The 19312-nt window shown below is 37.9% G+C and overlaps 2 protein-coding genes and 1 long non-coding RNA gene across 4 annotated transcripts; 2 read left to right on the top strand and 1 right to left on the bottom strand.

The window, feature by feature from the left end:
* Nucleotides 1-800: 800 nt before the first annotated feature.
* dcun1d2a (DCN1, defective in cullin neddylation 1, domain containing 2a) lies at nt 801-7794 on the top strand. 2 transcript variants are annotated; one of them, XM_088083351.1, is made up of 7 exons: nt 801-926; nt 3208-3424; nt 3566-3734; nt 4068-4198; nt 4283-4365; nt 5269-5365; nt 6426-7794. In XM_088083351.1, the coding sequence occupies exons 2-7, from the start codon at nt 3250-3252 to the stop codon at nt 6503-6505; spliced, it is 735 nt and encodes a 244-aa protein (XP_087939477.1). In that variant the 5' UTR covers nt 801-926; nt 3208-3249; the 3' UTR covers nt 6506-7794. The 2 variants fall into 2 exon arrangements, with proteins under 2 accessions (XP_087939477.1, XP_042351191.1); XM_042495257.2 differs by lacking the exon at nt 801-926 and having other exon boundaries at nt 2910-3424.
* Nucleotides 3581-14810, bottom strand: LOC148188528 (uncharacterized). Its single transcript, XR_015777656.1, has 4 exons — nt 14673-14810; nt 11597-11684; nt 5800-5925; nt 3581-3711 (listed from the first exon to the last, which is right to left on the bottom strand). It is a non-coding gene; the product is annotated as an uncharacterized LOC148188528 (long non-coding RNA).
* On the top strand, nt 11420-18790 carry LOC121949403 (growth hormone-regulated TBC protein 1-A-like). The gene is made up of 9 exons (XM_042495077.2): nt 11420-11559; nt 11658-11765; nt 13051-13196; nt 13266-13424; nt 13646-13767; nt 14728-14824; nt 16564-16736; nt 16835-17020; nt 18134-18790. The coding sequence occupies exons 2-9, from the start codon at nt 11704-11706 to the stop codon at nt 18233-18235; spliced, it is 1047 nt and encodes a 348-aa protein (XP_042351011.1). The 5' UTR covers nt 11420-11559; nt 11658-11703; the 3' UTR covers nt 18236-18790.
* The last annotated feature ends 522 nt before the right edge of the window (nt 18791-19312 follow it).

Genomic DNA, 19312 nt, shown 5'->3' with positions numbered 1-19312 from the left:
ACAATAGAAGTCAAAGAAAAAAACATTCGGAGGTAACAAAAACACAATGATTCTTACTTTCAGGTGATTATACACTAAAGAAAACATTATTATATTCCTGCCAATATATCCCCCAAATCCAACACATTGGACCTTTAAGTCATTTTACAAGAAAACAAATGCCCAAACTCCAGTGGTCAGCTGCTCAAGTGTTAGAAATTGCTTCTTCTCTTATTCTTTATAACAGTTTAGTGAATATCTTTGCAGTTTTGAGACATCGCTTTGGGCTCAGAAACTCTGATGAGCCATTTTTACTGTTTAGCTAATGAGTAATAAATGATTGATAATGAAGACAATCTTATATTCCAGCCCAAATCAATAATATTCAGTCAAAAAATACAAATCCACCTCCTCACACAGCTGCAGTATTTGAATATGTTAGTATATTATAACCCATTTTTGCCAATATATCTCCCTAAATCCTACACACTGGACCTTTAACAAAGTGTTGTAAAGATCTCACTTTCTTGCTCTTTCACACACACGAAAAAGGCTTAATTTTGGCAAATAACTACAAAAAAAGCAAGTGACATGAGAGCTGTGAACCTTTATTTCTTTCCACTGAAACCTACAATAACTGCTCGTCTACTTCCGCGCATGCGCAGAATGAGCGTCAGTCGGGCTACCAAACTGGTCAAACAGCGGGTGTGAAAATGGTAGGTAACCAAAATAAACACAAACCCAGGCATCGGCTTTGGTGCCATTAAGGCTTATATTGAAGACTACTGTTGTAGTATTAAAGTACACGCCGTGTCGCGTTTTGGCAAGTGTGCAGTGATTAGTTAGTTGTGTTCGCTGCTGTTACAGGGAAGGTCAGTTGATATTTTGAGAGCAGCTAGCTAGCTACACGTCCCTTTTTGGCAGTCTGTAACTTCGGCTGTGAGCAGGTCAGTCGGTGGACATTAAAGACGGACAGGCACGGTGTAGTTTGAGTGAAATCCCGGCTTATCCATAACCACACTGACAGTCTATTCCTGTAATTGTATCCCCATAGTTTATGTCAGTGATACATTCTGGCTAATTTAGCTAACGTTAGCCCGCATAAGTTACTAGCTGTGGAAAATGCTAACCTAACGTTACCCATCTGGTCGCACAATAATCCGCGCAGTCTGAACAGCAGCCGGTACAGACGTTTGACTTCATGTGGTCGTTATTAACAGAAATCACTAAGGGTTGGTGGACTCGTTTGCGGCTTGGTGAACTCAGAGTTTTAGTCTCCGGTTTCAGGAAATACTGCTTTTCTGTGAAGTGCAAGTGCTCAGATACTGCAGCTGTGAGAGGAGATGGCGTGCTGATTTTTTTCCAGTGAATATTATCGAAAAGATCTAGAATATAAGATTATCATTATCAATTACTCTAGTGTTTATTACTCTTTAGTTAAATAGTAAAAATTGCTCATCATAGTTTCCCTCAGCCCCGAGGCGATGTCTCTCAATTGGTTGTGTCCAAAAAACAGTCCAAAACTTAGAGATATTCATGTTACTAGTGGAAAATATTTTAAAAAAGAAACAAATGCTAACATTTGAAATGCTGATCACTGGAGTTTGGGCATTTGCTTTCTTGTCAAAAGACTTAGAGGTCCAGTGTGTTGGATTTAAGGGGATATATTTTCAGAAATTAAAATAATGTATTTTTTAGTGTATAATCACCTGAAAATAAGAATCGTTGTATTTTTGTCACCTTAGAATAAGTTGTTTATATCTACATAGGAAGTGGGTCCTCATCCACTGAGTCCGCTATGTTTCTACAGTAACGGACAAATTAAACACTGGCTCCAGACGGGGCCATTCATGTTTTTGTGTTGGCCCCCCTAGTTTGAAACCCCATTAGTGTTTGAAAAACACCTTTTTTTCTATGATAAACTGCTTTATTCAGTGTTTTTACCTATTACAATCACCTGGTTCATTTGTTTTGAAGAGGAGGAGAGCTCTGCGGATAATTCAGCTCCCTGTTAAAACCCCCTGAACACTGAACGCTGAGGGAAATCGAACTGGGAGACGTTTCAGTTGGTTGCAATCTGCAATCCTTACTGCCATTGAATTCTTCTTAATCTTTCACTCTGTTACACCTTTAAACCATTATTCGGTTATCAAATTTGTTATGAATTAATTTCAGTAGATCAACTAATTGACAAATCAACAAAGCATAACATGTATTTAGAGGGTTTGGAAACCAGATGTAGTCTGGATTTGATTTAAGTATGACTATGACTTCAGTACAAGTTCAGACAACTTTGTTGATCCCAAAAGGGCAATTTATTTGCAGCTGTACCCCGTCTATACACAACACTCAACTCAAAGCTAAATGTTGTTTACTGCTTGTCTTTCATGACAATTACAATTAAATGATACAACATCATGAACTTATTTGTCTGTCCAGCCAGGGTTGGAAAGTAGCAGCAGCTAAATTCTGTAAAATATGCACTTGGTTTTTATATTTGGGTCACTCACCAGCCAAAACAAAACCAGTGGTAATCTATTGAGTGGCTGGTCGATTTTGGCGGCCAACAGTCTCAGTGGCAGGTGGACAAAAAATTTCTAACCCTAACACAAGCAGGGTGAAATGTACACTGAATGCCTCTTTGTGCTTGTATTTACAACTGATTTATTGACAATTTCTGATGTAGACATACTTTATAAAGGTCCATAGCGCACATTTCTGCAACATATCAAGATAGAAATCAGACAGTCATGTGACATCTGATTTTTCTTTTTTTAATATTGCCGTGTATTTCTGGCAGGGTGCTTGTGTTACACTCCAGACTTGTTGCACCTCTAGGTCTGGGTGATGGCATCCCATTTCTCTACTCATGTTACATCTATGACTGTAGTTATCTGAGGGGCCCTCCCGGGTACAGCATGTGCCCTGAGAATCCACAACATCCTCCCTCAGAAAAAGCCCATGTTGCTTTTGGATAGGACATAATTACCGCCACAGCGTCTTGGCTCACCACCTATAACATGTGTGTGTCAGTGTGACAGACTAACCTTTTGAAATATGAGTGTTTCTGAGTGTCTCGCAGTCTTTACTGTTGCCTGAATGCCTGTAGATGTATGTGTCTCGCTGTGTGTTTTTGTCTGTGTGTCGGTCTGTGTTTGCGTGTTGCTGTCCGTGCTGCCTGGTCTGATCGCTCCCGTGTCTGACAGCCCATGTCCTGTACTCACACAGCATAAGCTGAAGTCTTCGCAGAGGGACAAGGTACGGCAGTTCATGTCCTTCACACAGGCTGGGGAGAAGACAGCTGTGTACTGCCTCACACAGAATGACTGGAAACTAGAAGTTGCGACCGACAACTACTTTCAGAATCCAGATCTGTACTGTAAGGAATCCATGAAAACATCAGTAGACCGGAAAAAGCTGGAGCAGCTCTACAATCGCTACAAAGGTACGTGGGGCGGTTTGTTTTTTATGCCGTAACTTGAAATATTTACTAGATTAAAGTTGTTCCAGAAAGAACTGTATTGTTGAAAAGTTAGACAACACTTGTAGGCAAAAACTGTCAGTGTAACTTTTTATTCCTTGGTAGATCCCCAGGATGAGAATAAGATTGGTATTGACGGGATCCAGCAGTTTTGCGATGACCTCTCGCTGGATCCAGCCAGCATCACCGTTCTGGTCGTCGCATGGAAGTTTCGTGCCGCCACTCAGTGCGAGTTTTCCAAGAAGGAGTTTCTGGATGGAATGACAGAGTTGGGGTGAGTGTTGACATCAACAGCATGAGACGCACTCCAAAGTGGGACATAAACACTGTGCCTGAAGTATCCGCATGGTGGTTCTCTTCGTGTAGCTCCAGGGAGGGAAGGTTGTCTATATATAGAGCCACTCAACCACAGCTCGAGTATTCTGTGTCTTCGTGGAATGACTCAGTGAAGGAGCTGCGGTGTTTTGACTTCAGGGGTTCATGTGTCAAAGTTAACTTCAGCAAATTTGTCATCTGCATCAAGGCGGTCATGTTGCAACTGGTTGAGGTGTCTGTGTTTATTCAGTTAGTTAGTTTGTTTATTGCTTAACTGGTTTATTTTTTTAAGGTGCGACAGTCCAGAAAAACTGAAGGCCCTTTTGCCAAGATTAGAGCAGGAGCTCAAAGATAGCGGGAAATTCAAGGACTTCTACCAGTTCACTTTTAACTTTGCCAAAAATCCTGGACAGAAGGGTCTAGGTAAGAAGAGTGACAATCGCAACTTGCTCAATGGTATCCCACAAACTGTTTGGACTAAGTGTTGTGCTTTTTGTCTTTGTGCAGACTTGGACATGGCTGTAGCCTACTGGAACCTGGTTCTGTCAGGACGATTTAAGTTCCTCGATCTTTGGAACAGATTCCTGTTGGTGAGTCAAACAAGGGAAATTAAAGATGCACCAATTTGTATCAGTGAGTATGTTTGCATTAAAATGCAGAATGGATATCGGTCGTGACGTGTAGACCTGTCACAGTAATTATCGACTTATCGTACGATGTGTGTCATTTTGCTGACCTTGATATTGTTGTTAACGTGTGTGTCACAGAAGAAGGTCACTAACATTTAGCAAACATGTTGCTAGAAAAGAAAAAAAAACATCAGGGTTTTCCTGACCGTCATCAGTCTTGGGCGTAGCTTTTCCTCTCCTCCTCTGACAATTTTCACGAGTCATTCACGCTCCGTTTCCAGTGTCTGAATATTCTTAAGAATTCAAATGTGAATGAATGTTTATTTTCTCATCAAGCGTCCAGCATGTCTGTGTAAGTACCTATAAGTTTCATCACAGTTATTAAAACAAACACGTCCAAACAAATACAATTAGCAGCATTAGTGGCAAAAGTGCTGGACTTCAGTCGTCACAAGTGACGTAAAATAGTCTCAAAATGACAGTAATATTGCAATTATTCGTGGGAAAATGTATCGCCCAAAAAAGCAGTTATTGTGACAGGGCTAATGATGTGACTTACAGAGACACAGGAATACAGACATACATTTTGGAGAATAAAAACAAGGTCCCTGATATTAGATCTGTACTTGGTTAGTTAGATTGGTGCATCCCTCATTGAAATCTATTTACTCCAGTGATGGGGAACTTGGCTGATGTCAGCTTTCATGACATCGACCTCGCGGGGATCAGTAAGCAGATGGTTTTGGTTTGAATGACTCTTGGACCCTCAGAACACAAGCTGGCCCAATGATCCATCGGTTACTCTGAGTTGCTGCGTGAAACCATGATAATACCAGTATGTTAACCAGCACTTGTCCTTTACAGGAACATCATAAACGATCCATCCCAAAGGACACATGGAACCTATTGTTGGACTTTGGTAACATGATTGCAGATGACATGTCAAACTATGACGAGGAAGGTGAGTCGGACTAAATTCCTTCAGAGGCTGAATCCAAATGTTCGGACTTCACTGCACTTCCAAACTTGCAGATTTTGTATGGTTGTTCATGGAAGTGCGAGTATTGAGGGCTCCAAATCCACAATTAATCCTTAAGCGCACTTTCTGCAGACTTCCAGAAGCCCTTTTTGCACAGAGAACGCACTATAGAGCCACTATTGAGTCCTTCCTTACGCCGCCTTTGCTTTTTTACACTGAACCAAATAATGGTGCCATCGTTCTGCTTTAAGACATGATTTAAGACGACTTGCTAGCATTGCGGAAGCTAAAGAGGAGTTAGGGGCGTGATGTTTAACACAACTGGGTCAGCCTCTACTGTGATACATAACAGACGTGTCTGCAGCGCTTTCTAAACAATAACTATGGCTAAAGACACGGCAACAACAATTACTCACCGTCTCTGTTATATTGCAGCTGATCTGTCCTCTGGAGGGTCAGGAGCTCACAGATCCTGTTGTTTTCCCAGTTTGCGGACATTCACTGCTGCTGATCTAACTGCTGCTAGTTGCTTGTTGAATCTCCTGCGATGGGTCAACACATAACACGCTGTCAATTTGTCACACCCGTCCTGCTGGCTGTCTCTTTTATGCAGAACTTGATGCGGCTGTGTTACTATCTCTGTTTGCAGCTTAAAGGCGAGACCACTCTGTCCCCCAAATCCAGGATCATATACCTTTTATACAGAATGAAAAGGTGGAAAAACAGCATGATGTTCCTGCCTCGAACAGGATGCGTAAAAGGGGCTCAAGATTCACCAACTACAGGGATTTTAGTTGTGCCTCTAACATTTCCACTTCAACAAGTGAAACACACTTTGCAGTCTCGCCCCCTCAGACACTTAATGATGGTAAACATGTCCCAGTACGTATAACTGAAGTCTTTGAGGACTCGGTCCTGAAGTCTGGACATTTGGATTCAGCCAGATTTAGCACGGATGCATCTGTTTTCTATGCAATTCTGTGAATGTGGACTTTCCTATTTGAATCACCGTGACACTAATGACATGTCGTTTCTTCCTCAGGAGCATGGCCGGTCCTTATAGATGATTTTGTGGAATTCGCACGACCAATTGTAACGGGATCAAAACGTAAAACTCTCTAAATCCAATCCCAACTCTGGAAAGCCAGAACCTTGTTTCTTTTACAGTGACTTCATAGTTTTTTTTAAGACTTGTACAAAAAAAAAGTGAAAATCGTAGACTTCAGAGAGAAAACAGAAGCACTTGAAACTGTCAGGAAACCACCTTTCAGGGAGCTGAGTAAAAACTATGAGAATAACTGGCCACATCTTTTGTCCTCGGGAGACTGAGGCGTCACACGGACTTTGCCGGATTCGCCGTTGTCTCTCCTGTTGGATTCTCAGCGTCCTGGACGCCCCTCTGCTCTGCTCCAGGAGGAGCGCTACCTGTCAGGCCCTGTAAGAGGGGACGGACACAGCACTGAGAGAAGGTTCACCGGCTGTGTGTACTCCAACGGGACTGGAGAGGAGAAAACTGTGTGTTTTAAGATTCTTCCTTGTCGGCTTTGTTTTGTTATATGAAGCTCTGAGAGACTGTGCAAAGTTCCCGCGTCTTACTCGAACTTCGGGACAGAGTGCTCACTACACCAGCACCAACAGAACTGTTGCAGTTTTTACTGTACATACTGTATCTATTGGGACAGTTTACAAAGAGAGCTATATGAAGAATAATATAAATACGTTCAATTTATAAATGCAACAGATGATTCTTTTATGTACAGTAAATGCTAAGATCTCTAACGGGATGCCTCAATATCGTGGATGATACGCCGTTGGTTTAATCGTTTGGTGGATCCGTCAAGTCATGGAGTCGTGAGCTTCTCATCGAAAGCATGATAAACACATTTTACGTCACCTCGGGCTGGTTTCACAAATACACAAGTAAAGGCAGTGCTTTAATTTAGATTAATGATTTTGGTTGGTGGTGTTCATTTGTCGGGAGGGGGTCTTGAATCCTAAATGTGACGCTGTCCATGTTTTGCTTTCAAAATATAATTCCTTTGGAACGGCTGAGGAAAGAGTTTTGCTTTTATCCCTCCCGAGATATTACTGATGATAATTCAGCAGCATTTAAGTGAAATTTAAAATTAAGAAATTACAGACCCTTAGGATTGCATGGCACATATCTGTATGTTACGGCAGCGCGAAGTTCAGAAGCGAGGACACTAAAGAGGGCGACAACAGGACGACAAAGTAAGCCTTAAGAATAAATATCTGTCTGTTCAATATTTATATTTCTGTTGAAGCCCATCTGTCCAGTGTTACTGAAGGTAGTGAAAATTAGAATATATTGTTAAAACATCATGTAAGTAGCGTAAGTATATTGTTCATTTAAGAAAGATGAATAAAGCATGAGTTTTTCCATAATCGTACACGCAAATAGTTTTTTTGTCGTTGATGAGTTAGACGAGGGATGCAGTGTAAATCACTTACAGAACAATAAAACTGCTCAGACAGGACTAGATATCATAAAGCAGAATTATGAGTGTAAAAAAAGACATATAATCATATTGATCTGAATGTGTTTAAGCTTTAATTTTACATTTTTTTTTCAGATTATCCCTCCCTGTTGTTGATTGTTAATAAAAAAAAAAAGATTGTTAAAAAGTATTTAGCCATGATAATTTGGCCAATTTGATAATGTATAGTTATTATTTCCCAGTTTTTGTCTTTACAGTGTCACACATCAGTGGTGCGGTGTTGGACGAGGATGAGCTGATCATGGTTATTTGTAGTGTGGTCATAAAGTTTGATAGTATGTTTATTCAGCTTCCTACTCTATTGAATACAAGTCAAGTGACTTTAAAACATATTTATGATGCTATGTATTTGCATGTTTTGCCATCCTTTGCAGAAGTGCACGATCACTTTGAATTTTGTTTTGCAGAGAGAATTTTAAGTTTAGAGTTTACGTTTTCAAGACCCAAAAACACGTAATTCTGTAACATTATTGTTGCGTACTGCTGAGAATACGGTTGCAGTGATACACCAGTTTTATGGTATACCGTGGTGTGAAAATTGATGGTTATCATACAGTGTACATTTGCTTATCTACGGGGTTGGAAAAAAAAAAAAAAACGCACCTGTACGGGTAATCACTTTTATTTTCCCCATTTTTTTTTTTTTACGGGAGACATTTTACACAAACTTTAATTTAAAAATATATATATTTTAAGTTTCAAATTATAGTAATAAAATATTCAACTGAAGTAAGCCCTTCTGTTTTTACTTCGGGTCATTGTAACGGATTGTAGTAATAATTCTCCAATAATGTGAACTTGCAATATGTTCTGTCACAGTTTCCCAACATTATACACTGAGAATGACAGAAAACTAACTCAAGCTGTAGCTGTATGGAGCTGGAACAGTGACGATAAGTTTTGGCACCGAAAATAAAATTTGGCTTTGTAAAAGGAAATATTGGCACTGAAAAAAGTTCCACTTCAAAATAAAATGCAGGCATTAAAAATTCTCTATTTTTTTGCTTTCTATTTCAATTTATTTCATATTTTTTTCATTATGTTGTGTTTTTTGAAAACAACCTTCAGATTTTTCTACATGTCACTCCTTATTTTTAAATCTAGTGTTTGCGCTCGCTCTACAGGGTTCCCACAGTCATGAAATTCCTGAAAAAAAAAGATAAAATTACAAAAACTGTTTTCTAGATCTGCAAATGGTTTGAACTTAACATAATGTTTTTTAAAGGTCTGAATATACATTGTTTTTGGTTATTGATAGAAATATGATCATAAAAAATAACATAATGCAAAATACAATTGATTTTTATGGATTTTCAGATTTCTAGCCCCCAATATCAGCGCAGCATTGACATATTGTAAAGTACTTGTATGTGTTGGTCTGGTCTATTGAAATGTCCGGTTTGTGAATACAGATATCAAGTGCTAGAAGTTTGCTTTTCCGCAAATACCTGGGAAGTGCGCGTCTATAGGACTACCCATTTTAAACAGCTTAAATAAACTACTAAAATGCGTGGGAACCCTGGTTCCACCAGAGCTCCGCCAGACCAGTAAATCATCACCTTTAAAGTTCCCTTTAACCAGTTCTGCTCTATGTTTGAAACAGGAAAGAGAAAAAGACCAAACACACTCAAACGTTAACAAGACATTAAAGTATGGTTTTATTTTTGATGCAAAAACTGTCACAGTCACTATTCAAGCTCCACATAGCCGTAGCTACCGTGTAAGGGTGGTAGGCTCCTGTTTTTGTTTTTCTTTTAAGTATTTAAGAAAAACGGCTGGGTGCTAAAGGACTATGTACTTTGTCTCTCATCACTTCCTTAAAAAGGGATGTTTGAATGACCAGTATGAACGGGAGGAATAATAACAACAAGCAAAACCTGTTTCAGTGTAAATATGGGCACCTAACTGTTGTACTCAAGAACCAACATGAAGTACTGTATGTGTCCGTATCCACTAAGGACAGCAAGGACGTGTCCTCAGAAGAGCTGCAAAAACATGAGGAGATGCAAACCAGGCAAATGTTAACCCCAAAAAATTGAGAGAAGGGGCCCCAGATGGCCACTCATACTGGCACATTTTGGAAAAACAACTATAAAAACCCTTAAACTTTCCATAAAGGCACTGTACAGTGCACCACAACTGGGGCCCCTTCTCTCTGTAAAACCTTGATGGGCTTCTCTGCCATCTCTGCCATCGACAGATTAATCGACGATAAAAAATAATCAATACGTGCAACCCTAGTCCTAAAAATTGTAATAAGTATCATTTCCTTAGTGTAAAATCACTGGTAATTTTATTTGATTTTTTTCTCGTTATCTTAGAATAAACTATTTATATCTAAACTGGGAGCGGTTCCTTTTCCACGTAGTCTGCCGTGTTGTACAGTAGCCCAGAAAGGACAAACTAAACGCTGGCTCTAGATAGGCCCATTTATGTTTTTGCTCTCCGACATGCTTTTCACTCTGGAAAAGTTTCAGTTGGTTGCAATCTGTAACCTCTCCACTAGATGGCACTAAATCCTTCACTGAATCTCTAATTTAAAAAAAAATTATGATAACAATATTGATGAAATGTACAGACAAGATATCTTAACAGTTTAAACAATAGGTTTTGTTTGTTTGTTTGTTGTTGTTTGGGTTTTTTGTTTGTTTGTTAGTTTTTTTGGTAGCCAGTTAAACCACTGAAACCTGGAGTGACTTAATTTTTCTTTTGCTGCTTTTGAGTGCCTTTCACAAGTATTTAAACCTCTGATCCCTGAGAAAAATCATGCGATTTCTTTCAAACATGGGAAAAGTGATTAAGAAAACATTTTTTTAAATTCTATTTAGAACAATCATAATCATATTTTAATTATGTTACAGAATTATTATATTTTTTAAGCACTTTTGCACTTTTTCTTGCTTTTTTGCCTTGTTTTGTTTGACTTTTTTTTGTTTTATTTGCTAATTTCTTGCTTAGTTTAGATAGATAGATAATTAATCCATAACAGGAAATTACATTTGTTCCGGCAGATAATTTACAGCTAACCTATAACACAACATATAACACAAAAGCATAACTGTAATTTTCCACAGGGAAAAATAAAATCTTAAAAATAAATATTAAATGATAAATACTAAAGAAAATACTCAGTTCTAATAATAATAATAATAATAATAATAATAATAATAACAATAAAATAACAAATACTATGTAGTGTATAACATTTCAGCATGCAAAAGTGCAGTTGTAAAAAAAAAAAAGGTCATTTAAGAGCATTAAAAAGTCTAATGGCAGCAGGCGGGAAAGTCTTTCTACATCCTTCAGTCCTGCATCTTGTGGTTAATTTCTTCTTTTGTTGCTTATTACTTTTTTCCCATGTTTTTGACAAAATCAAGCCATTTTGTCCAGGTTTTTAAGGGTTAAAATTTTCTGAGAGGAATTAAAGTTAAGGGAATTTGGACTCTGTATTTCTAAAATCCTGGCTAGGCATTAATGTCTTACCGTCTACAGAAACCTTGTTTTGATAAATCATTGACAGTAGTATACACGGGGACATACCCACACACATTACTGTTTCTCTTCCTCCGTTTGTTGTGCATGCAAATAAAGCCCATACCTGCGGATGTTACCTGGGCGTTATTTAAGCTTGCCCCTCCTCCCAGTGAAAACTGTAAGGTGAGTCATTTGAAACTCAGATCACTTTGTTATTTACCTTGACAGCAGCCGGCAGTCCTTTCCCAAGGAGAAGAAGTGAAATCGGCTCCTCTGTTCAGGTTGTTTACGGCCGCCGTGGACTTTACCTGCAGCACATGACACACAATGGAGATGGAAATGAAAGGAAATTCTTCTCAGCCTCTTACATGCAATAATGGCAGTGAAAGGTGAGCTTGATGTTGCGTTCAATCCCACTCTTTTAATGTGTTACATGTATAGTCTTCACTACCAACTTAATTACATCTGCTAACTCATTTTATTTGCACTTTATATTTTAAGCTGTTAAAGGCCAACCACCAAGCTCAGTAAAATATCATAGCTAAGAGCTGATTTGTGGAAACATATTCTAAGGTTATTTTTGAGCTTGAATTTTGCTCCTTGCTACTAATCCCACTTGGAAGTAATTTAAAACTGTCTAATCATCCAGCTGAGGTATCTGATCTCCCCGCTACAGAAACCCAACCCAGTGGAGGCTGTTGTAGTGTCTGCCATCAGGGAACAGAGTGAGAAAGAAGGGTGGGGAGGAAAAGTGACCCCAGCTGTCAGCTGTTTCTTTATAGTTTAGTTCATCAGGATCCCCATTAGCTAACGCCAAAGCATCAGCTAATATTCCAGGGGTCCAAAAATAAAACACGCAATATAACAATTATATACATTATATATATATTCAAACATCACATTACATACAAACAAAAAAGACAAAAAAAAGAGTCACATATCAAATGTGAGACATTTCAAATAACATATGCAAGCCAGGTTTTTGTATGTTACATCCTGTAATTTACTGTTGGGTCATGTATTCTATTAAATGCTCTTTTAACCCTTTGAAACTTAGATCGACATCAGTTTCCTTGTGCTGCCTCGAGACGCCATTCACGAGCATTTAAACCTTTGAATCATCAGCAAATTGGTTTGATTTCTTTTAAAATGGGAAAAGGCAATCAGCAGCTTGTCATGAAATGTACTGCAAATTGCAAAAAAAAAAGAAAAAAATTAAAGTTGACGAGAAATTGACTCAAAAATTACTTTTAAAATACAGAGAGAGAGAGAATACTTAGAGAATTGTCAAATTAGTGGAAAAAAATATCAAGAAAACAATCTTATGATTACTATAAATATACATGTAAAATTAAGTTACAGAAATATGTATTTGTTTTTAATATTTATAAACCTTTTTCAGGCAATTTAAGGTGACAATCTTTGCTCATTTCAGGTAAATTTCTTGTAACTTTTTACCATTTTTTTTGCTAATTTTTGCTTTCTTTCCATGTTTTTACAAGAAATCAAGCCACCGCCAGGTTTCAAGGGGTTAATTCTTTCTTGAAAGCAGCTGTGGTATTTATTTTAATAACAAGATTTGGTAAATGTGTTGGCTCTGTAAATCACAGAAGAAAACTGAGGCTTGAATCACAAACTCAGAACATGGTCACGGTCGTTCATTTGTCCCTGCAGGATTGACCCCTATGGCTTTGAGAGACGTCACGATTTTGAATCCTACAAGGAGATGATGAACGAGTACGTATCCGTCCTCAACAGGAGGTCGATGAGATGGTCCAAACTGCTTCAAGAGAAGCCACACGTGGAGAAGAACTTGACAGGTAGGAAGTAATAAACATTCAAACACACAGCTGTTTTGGATGATGTAATAACAAAATCTGTTTTGGAAGTGAAAAGGTATGTGCGGAAAGGCGTGCCTAATGAGCACCGGGCCAGGATCTGGATGGCGGCCAGTGGTGCACAGGAACAACTGGAGAGCAACCCGGGTTATTACCAGTCTCTGCTGACCATGGAGCACGACGGCAAGCTTAAGGAGACCATTCAAACAGGTGCAAACGGCCTTTCAATTTCAATTTAGCTGCTACAGTTTCAGGTTTGGTATTGCTGGCTCATTGTCACATTAGGCGGGTTTCCATTGCAGATTTGTGTGAAACTTGAGCGATTTTTTTGAAACACTGATAAAACACAATTGTGAGATGATTGTGTGTCCATTGAAGGAAACTTGTTTGTATCTCCAAATAATTTCAAAATTCTTGTCATGTTTTTACAGACATGCACAGGACTTTTCCTGACAACGTCCTCTTCAGAGGAGGAGAGCCGAGCCTCCAGAGCGCTCTTTACAACGTGTTGCTGGCCTATGGACACCATAATAAGGACGTGGGGTACTGTCAGGTAGGCGATTGACTGATTTTTCAGGGCCAATACCGATACTGATTATTAGTACTTAATGAAACTGATAACTAATATTTGGAACCAATATGTATTTACATTAAAAATGAAAATATTTCTGTCAAAATTTTGAATTTGGAATACACCAAACTCCAACACATAAGTGCTACTTTTTTAAAAAATAAAATTTAGTAAAAAATTTTTTTAAAAAAAGTTGTAAAGTAAAAATAGCTCCCTGAAACTTTACATCTTAAAAGTTCCTCCCATGCTGACAACTCTTTGCAGGTATTGCAGACTGCTTTTCCTGCTGTTGGTTGAGTGTAACAAACACAATTTTTCATGAACTCATTTGAAATCATTAAAATAAAATGCCAATACAGATAATCGGCATTGCCAAATATGGGCCCTGATAATCGGCCAGGCCGATAATCTGTTGATCCTTACTGTCAGGTGAAGAATAAACTTTCTCTCCTCTCGCTAAACATAACGTCTGTTTAGATAAAGACTTTTACACAGAAAACAGGACCAGCTAGTTCGGTATCGATTTAAATATTCTGTGGTATATTCCTCAAATGTGGCTTTCTGTGCAACATTCACTATTTCCTGTTTTCTTTCCTGTAGCTTCAGCAAAGTTAATCGTTTAATCTAAATTTCAAAGTCATATTTTGGTGTATACTGATGCCGAAACTTCTGGCCAGGTATGCCACCTCTGTAAACCAAGGAAATCAATGTTTTTATAAAAACAAACAGGTCAAAGGTTACCTGTTTTCCCCAGTTATGCAAGTATTTCATGACCACTAATTTGACAATATGTTGGAGACAAAATCACATCTTTAACTAAGATTTTGGAGACATGTTGTTGGTGTGGATATGTGCAGTATATGTGCTGCATGTGTCTGTAAACTCACAGTATGTCAGTGGGTTCACACGCAGTCAGATCATCGCTGTCTCTGTTCATGTCAGGGCATGAACTTCATTGCAGGCTACCTCATGATCATCACCAAAGATGAGGAGAAGTCCTTCTGGCTCATGGATGCGCTGTTGGGCCGAATGCTCCCAGGTAGAGTTTCCATTTTAAATCCACATCTGCACTGCAGAAGACTGCTAAACCAACCAAAGTCAATGCATTAACAAAAATGGCAAAAGTGTGATTTGTCTAACCCTCAGAGCTGCAACAAAACTAACATGACCGTGAGGGAGATGTCAGTCAAACTCCTGAAAAGAGGTCTAATCAGAGAGCTGAAGTGAAAACACCTGTGTCAGTGAACCAAGGTCACTGGGCCTTCAATCAGTCTAAGTTTACGGTACATATTATGCTCTGTGCCTCACAATAAATGAATGTAAACTAATGAAAAATACAAGAAAAACCTAAACATAACGAATTTAAACAAAGACATGCATGACTAATATATTAAACGTACTAAAAATAGACACTGGAGAGAGTTAACCCTTTGAAACCTGGATAGTTTTCTTGTGCTGCATTCACACACCTTTGATGCCCAAGCAAACTGGTTTCATGTCTTTAAAAAAAAACAGGGGAAAATGGCAATGGCCAGCTTAACAAGTAATGTCATATAAATTGCAAGAAGTTGATAAAAGGTGACAAGGAAATTACCTAAAAAGTAGTTTTACGAAAAGGGGGAGGTTACTAAAAAAAATAGGGAAGAATATCCAAAAAACTATATTTATATTTAGAATAATTTTATATTTAAAAATATGTAATGGAAAAATATTTTAGATGATTAATTTTTAAGTATTTTGTTGGGTCATTTTATTTTATTGTTCTTTGTTGTGTTGTTGTTTGTTTTTTTTTATCTTTGTTGTGCTTATTTCTAGGTAATTTTCTTATAACTTTTTTTTTTTTTTTTACCAATTTTTTGCTTTTTTTGGGCCATGTCTTGTTAAGTTGCTTGTTAGCTTGCCCCCACATTTTGAAAAAAATCAAACTAATTTGTAAGGTTTCAAAGGGTTAATGTAGCAGAGATGTTACAGAGGAGAAGTTTGTGGGCTCACCGAGTGGCATAATTTGACAGCATGCAGTTTTTAAGGGAAATCCTGTCAAATATTTATATCATAACCAGTTTTAACGATCTTAAAATCTTTTTGATTAAGTCATGTGAGATGAAAGAAGCGCAGACTCTTTGGAGCAGATATGATGAGCTCTTTGCTCCAGTTGAAGCCGTGGCAGCAGCATACTGAACAAGTACAGACTTCACAGACCTGAAACTAGTGCAGCACAGTAATTTAACTCTGCTGACAAAGGTCAGCATATGTTCCTGTTTATAAAGGGAAGAAAGACAAGATCTTATGTTTGCTACATCACTAATGACATTTATATGTATTTGCCTGCATTAGTCAGTGATCCACTTCTTTTGTACCTCTTTAACCACTTTTTGTTCTTCTTTTAACCACTTTTTGTACTCCTTCACTGTATTTTATTATGGCCTGTTTGGGTCACTGATATCAGATTTTTTTTTTTTTTTAGGCAGCTAAAATATTTGTATTAATGACTATATAGGATTGTGTATCAGCTGCAACAGTGCAACTGTATAATGCTTTCTCTGGACTCTAGTTGTTATATAAAGACTAAAGAGTAGTGGACCCCGGTTGGAGCCTTGTGGGACTCCACGTGGAAAATTTATTCTTGGAAGAAGTTCTTGACTAACACGGAAATCTGAAACATTTAGTACTTAGAGACAGAAATAAACCAGTTCAAAGAAGTGCTCAAAAGGCAGACCGTTAAGAACCACTACTGCTCTCAGATAAAAAAATAAACTCACACTTTGTTTGATGTTGTAGACTTCTACAGCCCAGCCATGTTGGGCCTGAAGACTGACCAGGAGGTCCTTGGGGAGCTGGTGAAGGCAAAAGCTCCTGCAGTAGGACAGCTCATGGCCCAGTATCCTGGCATATGGACACTGGTGGTGTCCCGCTGGTTCATCTGCCTCTACATTGACATACTCCCAATTGAGGTGAGGAAAAGTTCGGTTTTAATGGTAGACGAATTAGGAATTCATGATGTTGAAGCATGTCATTTTACAGACGTAATTATTTTTTCTTGTGCTTGTAGACAGTTCTGCGGGTCTGGGACTGTCTTTTCTACGAGGGCTCAAAAGTTCTTTTCCGTGTTGCCCTTACTCTCATAATCCACCACCAGCCAGAGATCCTGAGAGCTCGCTCTTTGTGCGATGTGTGCGAGTGCTTCAAACAAATCACCAGTGGAGCGTTCACTCTGGACTGCCACACATTCATGCAGGTGTGTCGAGAAAGAACAGAAACACCACCATGCCACTGGCAAAACTATCTAAAACTCTAAATCTGAAACACATCAGACATTTTTATTATTAAGTTTTCAGTGGAATACTGTGTCAATTTGATGATTAATCTCTCACTCTGTAAAATGTATCAAAAAAACTGTGAAAAATGCAAATGAGAAGTTTACAGAGCACAATTTGATGTCTTCAGAATATTGTTTTGGCCATACAGCAGCTCTAAACCAAATATAATCTATTTAACCTAATATAATCTAGTTGACTACCTTAATATAATCAAAAATATCTTACCCAGTATAATCTATCAAACCTATATGACTAACTTAATATAATCTATTTTAGCCAACCTATTATGTTGTTGACTAACCTAATATAATGAAATATGTCCATCCTAAAATAATCTTATATATATATAGCCTTATTGTATAACATATATATCTAACCTAGTTTACTAACCTTATATAATATAACCCAATATCACCCAATGTAATCTTATATTTTTTATCCAATATAATTGACTTACATAATATAATTTACTATATCTGACCTAACATAATCTAATTTATCAAACCTAATTTAATCTATCCACCCTTATATGATATAAATGAGTATTCTAATATAATTTATCTAACCTAATCTAATCTAGTTTAATATATATAACATAATATGATCTAATATATATAACCTATTATAAGCTTATTGGGTAACCTAATATAACCTGTACCTTATATGTACATTAACTATCATCTACGTCTAACAAAAGCAACATTTGAGAGACTGGAACCAACAAATTTCTGTCATTCTGTTCTAGAAAAAATGACTTTAACTGTTACACAATTATCAAAGTTGTTGCAGATGAGTTTTGTGTTGATCAGCTTAATTAACTAATTGTTTCAGCTCTGAAGTGTTTTTTGTTATTGTTGTTTCACTGCTGTACTTTGTTACAAAAACTTTATCAAATATAAAGATAGAAATGTTTTTACCATGAGGGGAATTACAGGCTGCATGTTGGTGTGTATGTCTTTAAGGGAATAATCTTGAAAGTTAATCCATTTGGTGACGTTCCTTCAAACTTTTTTTTTTTTTTTTTTTTGCAGAAAATCTTTACAGAACCGGGGAGTCTGTCGATGTCCACTATTGATAAACTGAGAGACAAATGCCGACAGCGAATACTGGAGGAAGAATCTGGACGGCCATGAACTGTTGGATCCAGCATTTATCTCTGTTTGGCTGGATTACAAAAACAGCTCTCATTAACTCCGTACCATCAGGCACCAAATAGACAAACTGGGTATTTTTTGGCTGCTGCTGTTAAAAATTGCTTTTCACACTCTAATAGACTGAATATCTAAAGGATGTGCTGAAGCTTCCTTGACTGTGTAGATTTTTTTACTGTCTTTTGTTCATGGTCCCATATTCTGCTGCTATAGATACTTCACCACTGGATGCTTTGAATAAAGTATTTAAATCTGCCACATTGTAGTACAGGATTTTTTTTGTGGAGAATAGAGGAAAAAGCTAATTAATGTCACGTACCCTGAAACACCGTTGTAACCTTCAATTCTCTTTCTGAAGTAATATGAGACACAATTTTGTTTTTCACTTTTTATTATTAACAGAAACATAATAATTTGCCCTATGCCAATGCCTGGTTAAAAGCAGTAAAGTAGTATAAACCCCACCCTGACTAGGGGGGCGACTCTGCCACCTGGACTCTGACTGGCTGCTCCTCTGGCCCCCTCCCTTGAAAATCTGCAACATGAACTGATGTAAATAAACCTTTTCCTGGTTCTATTCAAATCATTTAGTGAATATACTTTTTGTAATCGGCTCCAGGAGCCTGAGGGCCGCTCTAACAGTCAAAACACCTTTGGACAACTGTTCTCCACCCCGCCCTGCAGACAGACAGACTGATGAGCCCCGAGGTGACGAAACTGTGAAGAAATAAAACACTGCAGTTCAGAGTCCTTTGATTTCAGTCTATAAAACCTGCATGGCTGAGCCCCAATCTATTTAGTTTATTCAAGGCTCAATAGTGAAAGTTTGGTTAAATTATTTAATCTTTTAAAACCTGGGTCAACATTGCTTTTATTGTGGTGCTCCTTGTGCAGACGCCTTTCATTTAAACTTTTAAGGTTTAAACTCTGAGCAAATTGGTTTGATTTCTTTCAGAAACATGGGAGAAATTACAAGAAATTAGATTTTAAAAAATATTTAAAAAATAAGCTTGGGCAAAATGTTCATTAGGCTTTATAATTATCATAATTATATATTGA

Source organism: Plectropomus leopardus, chromosome 10, assembly GCF_026936395.1.
Source record: "Plectropomus leopardus strain MGB_pleo_1.0 chromosome 10, ASM2693639v1, whole genome shotgun sequence".
Taxonomy (NCBI): domain Eukaryota; kingdom Metazoa; phylum Chordata; class Actinopteri; order Perciformes; family Serranidae; genus Plectropomus; species Plectropomus leopardus.
This window is presented reverse-complemented; position numbering and strand designations above follow the sequence as displayed.

Bases quoted from the DNA above. Each gene is read 5' to 3' on its own strand.
- dcun1d2a (XM_042495257.2), top strand. From the start codon at position 3,079: ATGCCTGTAGATGTATGTGTCTCGCTGTGTGTTTTTGTCTGTGTGTCG. The intron at 3,425-3,565 runs GTACGTGGGGCG...ATTCCTTGGTAG, and splicing joins GCTCTACAATCGCTACAAAG to ATCCCCAGGATGAGAATAAG. The intron at 4,199-4,282 runs GTAAGAAGAGTG...GTCTTTGTGCAG, and splicing joins TCCTGGACAGAAGGGTCTAG to ACTTGGACATGGCTGTAGCC.
- LOC121949403 (XM_042495077.2), top strand. From the start codon at position 11,704: ATGGAGATGGAAATGAAAGGAAATTCTTCTCAGCCTCTTACATGCAAT. The intron at 13,197-13,265 runs GTAGGAAGTAAT...CTGTTTTGGAAG, and splicing joins CGTGGAGAAGAACTTGACAG to TGAAAAGGTATGTGCGGAAA. The intron at 16,737-16,834 runs GTGAGGAAAAGT...TTGTGCTTGTAG, and splicing joins TTGACATACTCCCAATTGAG to ACAGTTCTGCGGGTCTGGGA.